The 10,648-nt window shown below is 35.3% G+C and overlaps 1 protein-coding gene across 1 annotated transcript in view; it reads left to right on the top strand.

Moving 5' to 3' along the window:
• DIAPH3 (diaphanous related formin 3) overlaps positions 1-10,648 on the top strand; it is a 238,925-nt gene that overhangs the window by 89,984 nt on the left and 138,293 nt on the right. The window contains 2 exon segments of the mRNA XM_009275652.2: positions 597-691; positions 7,323-7,424. Of these exon segments, the coding sequence (XP_009273927.1) occupies positions 597-691; positions 7,323-7,424 (197 nt within the window).

Here is a 10,648-nt window from a genome sequence, read left to right as displayed (position 1 = left end):
ATGAGGTCTCCCCTCAGCCTCCTTTTCTCCAGGCTAAACAACCCCCATTCCCTCAGCAGCTCCTCCTAAGACTTGTTCTCCAGACCCTTCCCCAGCTTCGTTGCTCTTCTCTGGACACGCTCCAGCACCTCGACGTCCTTCTTGTAGTGAGGGGCCCAAACCTGAACACAGTATTCGAGGTGCAGCCTCACCAGTGCCAAGTACAGGGGGACAGTCACTTCCCTACTCCTGCTGGCCACACTATTTCTGATACAGGCCAGGATGCTATTGACCATTGAAGAAAAAAGTGTAATTGTCACCTCAGCACAAAATACTATAATGGCAATGATTATCCTGCAGAGTAGACTTGTCACTGGCTGCTTATGAAGGTCTTCTGTGATGCTGGGTGTTGCTCATAACAAATGGATGGAGAAGGCTGGAATTGTAGGAGAACAGTAATTAAAAATACATTTAAAATTGTTATCTCTTATCTTTATTACTTTGCTTAGTGTTTGTTAACCTGTAGATGCTATAGCCTGTTTAACTGGTGTTTTGTAAGTAGAAAAAAGATTGTTGTTGTCTTGCTTTCTTCATTATGTGTTGTATCTTTGTTTTAGCAATTTTCCTTGGCTCTTTCCGAGTGCCTTATGAGGAAATCAAAATGATGATATTGGAAGTAGACGAAACACAGCTGTCAGAGTCCATGATTCAGGTAAGGAAAAAAGACACTTTAAATCCCAATATTTCAGGGTAAGCTTCTCATCAAATAGAAACCTGTAGCTAAAAAGCCTCTTAACATAAACTTTTGGCTAATAAATCACTGCAAGAATCTTTTTTTTTTATCTGTGAACTATAGGTTTTTTTATATTTGTAAAGCTAATTTTTTTAATGAAAGCAGCTGAACTTATGTTCTCTCTTTTCTGCATTCATACTGTCCACACCTAAATTAGATTTTTCTTTGGTATATATTCAAACAGCATATGATATTCTGTTTCTTCCCTAGTTAGTAATTTTTTCTTTAATTTGTTTCTACCTCTGTCTCATCTGCACAAATCTGTTGTTCTGGTCAAAAACTAGATGGAAAAAGGTTTGGGGTTTTTGTTTGTTTGTTTTGTTTCTTTGTTTTTTTGTTAGTTTTTTTTTCCTCTGTCCTGTTAGAGCTGATACAATCTGGGATCTTGCCTTAGGGCATCCACAGTGACCACTTTTCTTCCCTAGAGTTTATCTGGATAGTGTTTTCCCTTTCCATATTATTTTATTCAAAGCACAGAATCAGTATGATTCTGTGTGGAGACAAAAGAAACTGGAAGTTCCTTGTGTTCTTCTACGCACAGTGTTATTTAAGGGTTAATAAGTCAAAGAATTTAATAAAATAAATTAAATACAAATACTTCATTATGGTACCGTGGGGAAAAAAATAATTTAGAGGTCATTTGATCCAAGCCCCTGTTCAAAGCCAGGTCAACTAGAACCGGTTGCTCAGGGCCTTTTCCCATTAAATTTTTAATATCTCCAAGGGTGGAGACTCCATAGTGTTTCTGGACACCTTTTCCAGTGTTGAACTACCCTCGTGGTGAAAAACTTTTTCTTCTTTATCTAACTGGAATTTTCATTGTTGCAACTTGTGACCTTGGTCTTCTGCTGCACGCCTCCAAGAGGAACCTAATTGCATCTTCTCTGTACCCTCCAGCTGGAGAGGAACCTAATTGCATCTTCTCTGTACCCTCCAGTTGGGTACCTGAAAACTACATTAAGTTCCCCTGAGCCTTGTTTTCTTACAGTTCAACAAACCCACTTCTCTCAACCTCTCCTTGCCTGTTGTGTGCCATGTTCCCCAGTCATCTTGATGGGCATCCATTAGATTTGCAAAGATATGTCTTTAGACCAAGATTGTCTGTCTTTTGCACAGGACTCCTACATACTGTGATGAACTTCAGATTTTTGCTGTTATAGCTCATGAATTTCAAATCATAATTATTATCAATCTACTAGTCATGTGGCATAGGTTTCACTTACAGAGGATTTAGATAGCTGATCTGTAGAGCATACCCGAAAGTGTGTTAGAGACATGGGTACCAGTCCCTACTGAAACATCCAAGAAAGAGAAAGTTAGATTTTTAGAAATGTATGCTTTTTGCAGGAATGTTGTTTAATAAAGAAATAATACAGGTAATAGAGAGAGTCAAAAAATGAGTTGTAATGTTAAGGCTCTTTGAGATTCAAATGTGTGACTCATACTGCAACACATAGCAATTTGTATTCAGAGGTCAAAACAAGCAAAATTTATATTTGTGTGCTTTGCTTGCGAAATAAATTTCCACCATATTGGAATGTCAAAATAAGCTCCTACTGAGGAGGCTGTACAATGTTCAGCACGCTCCTTTGCTTCCCGCATGCGGTTTGTCCCTCACTTCTTGTCACTTGGATTTCAAAGATTTTTAGACTGTTGACCTATTTGGACTTCACTTTCCTTTAAAATGAGCTTGTCTACTGATTGATTTGAAGAATGAGATGTTTCTCTTAAGAAGTATTTGAAGGAACAAACATGAGCCATCATCCCCAGTGACAGTATATATAACCATTGTATAATTCTCTTTCTTTCATTCAACGATGCAGTTAATATTGGCACTGAAACTATTACTTTAAGGTTATTAGGATGAACAAAGCAATTTACACGTCTAAGCTGTTTGTTGATTCTAGTTTGCACTTGTATCACTTTTCTTTTTCAAGGTTTTCTTCACGCTCAAAAGGTGCATGAGGTGCATCTTTTATTTTATTTGGAACAATAGTCGAAATTCTCTAAAATAGCCTGAAAAACTAAGATATGGAATATGCTACGCTGTTACGTTCAGCTTGAACTGTTTCAGATAGTCCATGCTTGCTCTGAGACTCTCTCTCATGCTATTTGACCTTAGCACTGTTTTTCAACGGTGAAAATTTAGCTTGTTAACGAAATTAGGTCCTCAACAATATCATGAAGCAACCTGTATATACTAAATAAATATTATATATCAAAATTATGAAAAACTGGCATCTTGATAATTTCTATACGTATTATTTAAAGAAGGCAAAACATTTTTTTGCATCTAGGCTTTGGGGAAAAAGATCATCAAACCATTAAAGGTAGTTAATTAATGGCATACTTTTATGTGAACATGTGGTAAATACTCCATCCTTTGTAATAAGCTAAGAAGAAAAACTTTACTTTCATAGAGAATTGTTTACTTTTTTTAATTTCTTTTGTGGACTATTATTTCCCTTTCAATGGTATATACCTTGGCATAAAGACTGCCTTCTGTATATTTAAAACAGCTAACACAACCTAGCCCCACTTCATTCTCTATGCAATAGGCATTGTTAACCATTGTTAACAATGGTTAACAATAATAGGAGATACTTTTTTGACACTGTGCTGATAATCTTGTGGGTCTTTTAATACTAATATTAACAGTAGAGTGTATTGAAAGTCAGCCCATCCAGTAACCTCTCTGTATAATTTTTGGCATCAGAATTGAGTCTAAGTATTGTTGACAACGTTTGAGTCTTTTTGCATTTGCTTTTGGAGGGGAGGGAACAATTTTATTTAAGAAAAGGATAAGAGAAGTTGAAGAGCCAAATGTGTGGTGAGGAATATTGTCCTACAAGAGGAAAGTGATGTTAGCAGCTGCTGTGATTGAAAGTGTAGTAGAATACAAGTGATAATACTCACAGTATATTGTATGAACACAGACATATATATAACAAGGCATACTGTTAGAGGATGGCAGGTCTCCCACATACTGGGTTTTTTTTAAGCATATAAATGATTCAAGAGTATAGATTGCATTTTTTTTGCAAAGTGATTAAACACTTGCAGGCCTAAATCAAATGGAAAAAAAATTTACTTTGCAAGTTTGGATGTAATAATTTTTATCAAATGGTTTCATCCAAGTTTCTTGTTTCTGGGTAAAACAACCCTGTAATAACTTTGCAAAGGGGACCATCTGAGTTTAAACTCGAAAAAGCACTTAAGACACCCATCTTCCTCTGAAAGTGGTAGAATAATGTGCCTCATTGCTTAAAAATTTGCTGTTCACCTTCGCATATGCTTAGGTTACTAAATAAATTTAACTATCCAGCTGCATGTCTCTATTTCTACCTTTAAAAACCTTCACAAGTATGGGTTATGGTCATGCTATGAAAATGTAGTCCTGTGTATTTCATGATTCTGAGAAGAGCAAAAGCATACATAGGTTTGCAAGCATATGGCTATTTTTATTTATTTATATAAGGTACCTTAGATATTAACGTACTTCTCCTTTCTAGAAATTTCTTGCCTTCATCAATTTTTTCTGTCTAGCTTTAAATATTGTTCAATGTATCCTAATGTTACAGTTTCTGAAGTTTGAAATTTGTCCTTAATCCTACTCTTTTGTTATGCTTAAGAAGTAAAATGTATCCCTCCCGGCACTCTCTCTCTCCCTCCCCCCCTTTCTCCAGTTAGAAATTAAATCTAGTTCTTAAAGATGTAAAAATTTCAAAAGTCATGTTGTAATCCAAATAGTCATTGACTAATTATTGGAATGTTTCTTGTGACTTAGTCAAAACTCTTTCTCCTTCTTATTCTCTGTTTGATATTCAAAATGTGTTTCATCTCTAGCATATAGCTAGCATCAAAAGCTTTATCTGAACACCATAAAGCTGCTTTGATATCAGCTGCTGCTTCAGGTTTTTTTTTCTCATGCTCAATATTGAAAACATTCATACAATGCTTAACTGTTTCTCTTTCGAAAGTTTTGTGGTCAGTTTTTCTACATGTGAAAATTATTTTAGCATCAATAACATTTTAATCTCAGTAAAGATTAAGGAATTGTAGTATATTTAGAGCTGGTTATATATAGATGTATATCAAGACAAGAAATAAGCAGGTTATGAATTTCTAATTTAAAATGTTTCTTTTTACACTTTGTACCCTTTCATTTTTGTTCAGTGTTACTGATTTAGTGCTGGACATCTTCATCCATAATTGATAAATGTAGTCTGTTTTACAAAAATATTTTCCAAGTGTAATAATGGTAAGGATATATATGACTACTGTTAGAGATTCTTCATGCTGGAAGTCAGTCTGACCACGTCCAAATCAAGTTCCATAAAATTTGTTTGCGTTATTATTTTAAACATCATCATTCATACATTTTTAATAGTTCTCTCTTTTCCCTACCAAAATCCTTATTTGAGCATGGACAGTCTGTTGAAGCAGTCTACTCTTTAACTATCATTTACTCTCCTTTGGTTTATGTAGACCTTTGCTTGTAAGTCTAGCTTTTCTTATTTGCTGACTTTACTTTCTTGATGAACTACGTTGTCCTTACTTTGGATATCACAAAATATTGTAAAACAAATTACTTATCGTAGTCCTTAGACTCAAAGGAGGCTTTCAGTTCTTAAAATAGTAACTATTTTTGCACTAAAACAAACCAGTGATAAAGGACTGTCTAGGTCTTTATATCCATTAGAAAAAACGTTTGATAAATGCTAAATTGCCATAAAATGACAATTGTTACAAGAGCTAAGAGATTGATTTATAAAAAATTAAAAGAAGAAGTTTTAAACAAAATATTCAAGCTGCTTTTAAAAAACTTCAACACTTAGGATACATCTGTTCTTTAGTTACAAATGTAGTAGTTTCATACTTTTACAAGAGGAATGTCTATACTGCAATCCAAGGGTGCTATTGCAACTTGAATAAACACCTGGGGCTAGCTTTGAACTAGCTAATACAGGTTCTGAAGATAGCATAGAGCCACTGAGTTGACTACTGGTTTAGGGATATTTTTGGGGTACTTGTTAGAGCTGAATTCTTTCTTCTTAAATTAGGGAAGTATGTTAAGTAAAGCATAGCTATGACTTTCTATCTCTCTGGCCCCAGAGGGATAATTTGTGTATCCTAACTGGCTGAATTTCCTGTAGAAGAAGAAATTAGGATCTTTTGTGATTGTCCTGGTTTCGGCAGGGATAGAGTTAATTTCCTTCATAGTAGTTGGTACAGCTACAGGTACAAACCACAACAGTGGATAAAATTAGGGGTTTTTTTAAGACTTGCAGGTGGAGATCCTGTTCACTAACTTAAGTTATTCTCTGTTGATTGTATATCACCAAAGCTATTTACTGGCAGAGTAATAAAACAGACTTTGACTTAACCGAAGTGTCTGCCTTTTCCATTGAGTAATGGAGAAATACTGGAGTTAGTCTTTCTGATCCTTTCTTGAAATGTGGTAGTAGGTAGTGGGATAGCTGTGTTTGCTAGACCTGATTCAGTGTTAGAAGGATTGAATCTTTCTTTCAGTTCAGAAGAGTGATCTTATCAGTAGACCAGGGAGTGTTTTAAGAAAGAACACAATCTCTCTCTTGTTTTCCTACTATGATGGAAGCTTAGTCACTGTGTAACCAGGAACACAAGAGTCATAAGTTGAGAAAGAGAGCAGGCTGTAGAGGGACCCGAACTATTACCTAGTAGTTATAGTAGTCATCTTGGGAAGGGACAGAACTGAGCTACTGACTTCAATTATATACTGTAATGAAATGTTTGAGAAGCTCTCTACTTCCAGAACCTCAGAATAGCCATTTTTAGCCAACCTAGCTGATTGTAATTAGAGTGGGATTCAGGTGCCTAAATGTAGGTGTCTATATGTAAATGTAGGTGTCTAGTGTTCAGGAAGCTCCAGGGAGTCTGAGAACTCTTCAGATGATCAGATGAAGGTGACATGTTTAGATTCCCTTACCTGTGTTCACAATACATTGACTTGTGTAAGTGTCCAAGCTCCCCGTATGGACTCCTGAATTCAGCTGAAGCTGAGTCCCACCTCTGAATTCCTACTTCTGGCAAGTTTTCAGGCTAAGTAGTATCTAATGGGTTTAAGCTTTTGTTTTGAAATACTAGAAAATAAATTATCCATTTTCAAAATACTTTTTGTCTAGCTTTAGTAATTCTTGCCATCCTTTAGTTGGATACGTTACACTTGAAATTCTTATTCTGCCTACCCTGTTCTATTTGGTTCTTGGTGTTCTGTTTGCATATAGTGCCTATCAAGCATATTCTTTCTTTAAAAATGGTGTTTAAAAAAAAGACTATGTAAATGTTTGTAGAATCAGCAAAAGATGCTAGCTAGCAGTATTTAATCACTTGCTTTTTACACTCTCAGTTACGTTAATTTGTGTCTTGCCAATTTGCATTCTACTGTCTTCAGGGATGAGTGGTGTCTTTGGAGTGTATGGTAATGATGCATATGTAATACCATTTGCCTACAATAACACAAGCAACATAGAATCTGAGATTTTTAAGCCTATTCTATTTTTCTTGGTAGAATTTAATAAAACATCTTCCTGAACAAGAACAATTGAATGCATTGTCCAAGTTCAAGAGCGAGTATAATAATTTGTCTGAGCCGGAGCAGTTTGGAGTTGTGGTGAGTTCTGTTTCGTTATCTCTTTTTTTTTTTTTTTTGGTCCTTTCCTGAAATATAGTTTTAATATAATATTATAGAAACAGTACCAGCTGCTTCTTCCTACATGTGAAGAGGTTCCAGACCGGAGAAGAGTACAAGTGCTGCCTTTTAATCGGACTTTTAGTGGACATATCCATGGATGTGGAAGGCCTGATTGTTGGAATATTACTGTTGGAATGATTTGGGATTCTCTTTCTTGAAAAAGTAATTTAGTTTTTTAAAAATAAAGTATTTTCTGTGGCAAAGTTTCACTGGGAGATACAGAGCTATTTTTGAATTGCCATAGCTAAAATAGCTTGGCTTTACTTTTGTTTGCATTAATAAGTCTTAACTTTTTCAGTGAAGTTTTCTACACTGATATTTTTCTTCCTATTCTCCATGTAGACGAGAAGAAAATACTGTAGTTATCACTATGTTAACCTATTCTGCCTCCTTCCTCGTATGTTTTATAGTATGTTCTGTCAACTGTACTTGTAGTCACCTTTTCCATTCCCAGCAGGAAGATACGTTTATAATATTTCCCAGGTTGAATTAACAAAGGAAGACTGGAAGACAGAAAAGAAAATACTGCTAGTTCAGTGCTGGCAGTTGATGCCTTTTGTGGAAATATAGTTTGGATATAATTTCTATATAGCTCATAATTCATAATTGTTAATGATTTGATGTAGACAAACACAGAATGAGGCTATTTCTTTTCCTGGGTGCATATATCTATATAGGTTTTATTTTTTTTTTTTTTTTTTTTTTTTTTAAGTATCAGTCTCTTGCTGTTTGTAGTTATTGGTGTGGATATCAAAGACCTGTACTTAAATATTGGAACAGCTGGAGTACAGGTGGGGGATATAAGAGCAGCGATCACTGTTCTGAGTCAACTGCAGAATGTTAGTCTGGTCAGGAAACACCACTGCATTGAACTGGTGCCAGTTACAGATGTGACATAGGCAGTCTTCTTTGAGTATAGGTACTTGTAAAACAAAACTAGTTCTGAAGTGGTGCTTTTGCTGAAAAGCTGTTGCCGCTGTTCATTTTCAATCCATCTTTAGCAAGAGTAACAGTCATTGTACATCTCATGTAATGCTGGTTTCTGTGTTCTTGGGAGTCTTCTAACTACACTCTGGGAGCAATAAAAAAAAAAGGAATAACACCAGTGTTTTTAACACTTCTGTTTATTTTCCAAGATTTTCATATATAGTTTTCTGACTGAAGCCAAATTATCATTTTTCCTTGGTCCAAATTTCTTAGTTACAAAAGCTAATGAAATCTCTTGTTTTATTTCTTGTTGAGGCTTTATCAGACATTCAAGGGATCTATTTATAGTTCATCCCTATCTTAACCTTACTTTAGTTGATTAAATTATCACCACTTATCTCAAAAGGTCATTGAATAGGTCTCTGAGATTCTTTAAAAGAAGTATCTTCCCTCAACAAAAAATTCAGTCAAAACAAAAAAAATTCTGTCAAAACATGTTTTGTTATTTTGTTATTTCAGCACCTCTGTTGCTTGCAAAGAACACAAAAGTTCTAGAGTCAGAGAAATTATTACCTTTTCACTTTTTTTTTTATAATATTTGTTTATTCAATTCAGAAAACAGCAATAGTTTCACAAAGGTAGGTTTCACAATGGTAAGTTTTAGGTTTGTTTTCAGCCTAGTTTATATTACAGAGCTTTAGCAAGAGAGAAACAGGTTAGCAGTTAAATCTACCATGACCAACAGAATTTAACCTTTTGGTGGTGAGAACTGGGAGGAAGCTGTGATAATGATTATTATGTTTGAATTAGTTCTCCATGTGAAAATTTTGGTTTAAATCTATAATTTTATAAGTGAGAGTTCCTACGTTTGTTTACTCAGTTGTGGTAATCAACATGAAGTTAATATACATCAATATATTATTGTCTCTTAAAAAAAAAAGCAAAACCACAAACCACAACCAAAAAAAACCCCAACCCCCTGAAGAATCACTTCAATAATTTTTAAAAATAATTTACATTGAATTCATTTGTACCTTCTGACTTGTCAAATTCCCTTTAGATTTTTCCATGGTTCGAGGTTTTGAAAGTTTTTGTTTTCTCACTTGCATATTATTTCTCTGTCTTGAACATGGACTAATACTGCAGCTGATATACAGTAGATGTTAATTGGGCACCCTTGGAATGTATAGCCAGATCTAAGGTATGGGAGGCTTCTTATCTGATAGAAGAGTTAGCTCCTTCCTCTCACTTTCATCTTCCCTCCACAAATTTCTTCAAATCCTGTAGGGTGAAACAGGTATGTTAAGTTCTCCAAACTTCTTCCTTGTTCTTGAAATAAGTCTTCATCTTAAATGCCATTACAGAATCTGATGAAATTAGAAATCAGATGTAGTAGGTTTAGTCTGGAGTCTCACATGTTCAAAATTTAAGTAATATATTGTAATACATACATTTCCTGAGAATATGTTTCTTCATAGGCCCATATCTCAATCAGTATATGAAATGGGTGGTGCCCTAGGAATGAAATTTCCTGATGTAATGAATAAAAGCTGTTGGTAGAGTTCCTGGCTCATTTGATGTAGAAGTCGAAATGTTTGGAGAGGGGTTGATAAAGGACAAAAGGAAAGGGGGAGGACCTGGTAATACATACATTTCCTGAGAATATGTTTCTTCATAGGCCCATATCTCAATCAGTATATGAAATGGGTGGTGCCCTAGGAATGAAATTTCCTGATGTAATGAATAAAAGCTGTTGGTAGAGTTCCTGGCTCATTTGATGTAGAAGTCGAAATGTTTGGAGAGGGGTTGATAAAGGACAAAAGGAAAGGGGGAGGACCTTTACTAGGTCCTCACTACATACTCACTAGGAAGAGTGAGTATGATAAAGCAAACAAAACAATCCTTTGCATTTTTACCTCTACCATAGTCTTCTAATATAAATCTGGCTGACCCAGACGTTTAGATGACACTGTGATAAGCAACACAGGAAAAGAGGAGAACGCTAGTAATGGAATATTTTACACGGACTTTGTCAAGCTCCATTTTCTGTTTTTTTTCTTTGCTGTTTAGTGCCACAGATGACAAGTCTTTCTGTGCTTGTGTCCTGGTTTCGGCAGGGATAGAGTTAATTTCCTTCCTAGTAGCTGGTACAGTGCTGTGTTTTGGATTTAGGAGGAGAACAAAGTTGATAACGCACCGATGTTCTAGTTGTTGCT

This window comes from Aptenodytes forsteri, unplaced genomic scaffold, assembly GCF_000699145.1.
Source record: "Aptenodytes forsteri isolate BGI_AS27 unplaced genomic scaffold, ASM69914v1 Scaffold172, whole genome shotgun sequence".
NCBI classification, from domain to species: domain Eukaryota; kingdom Metazoa; phylum Chordata; class Aves; order Sphenisciformes; family Spheniscidae; genus Aptenodytes; species Aptenodytes forsteri.
Note: the sequence above shows the minus strand (reverse complement) of the source record. Positions and strands in the feature narration are given on the sequence as shown.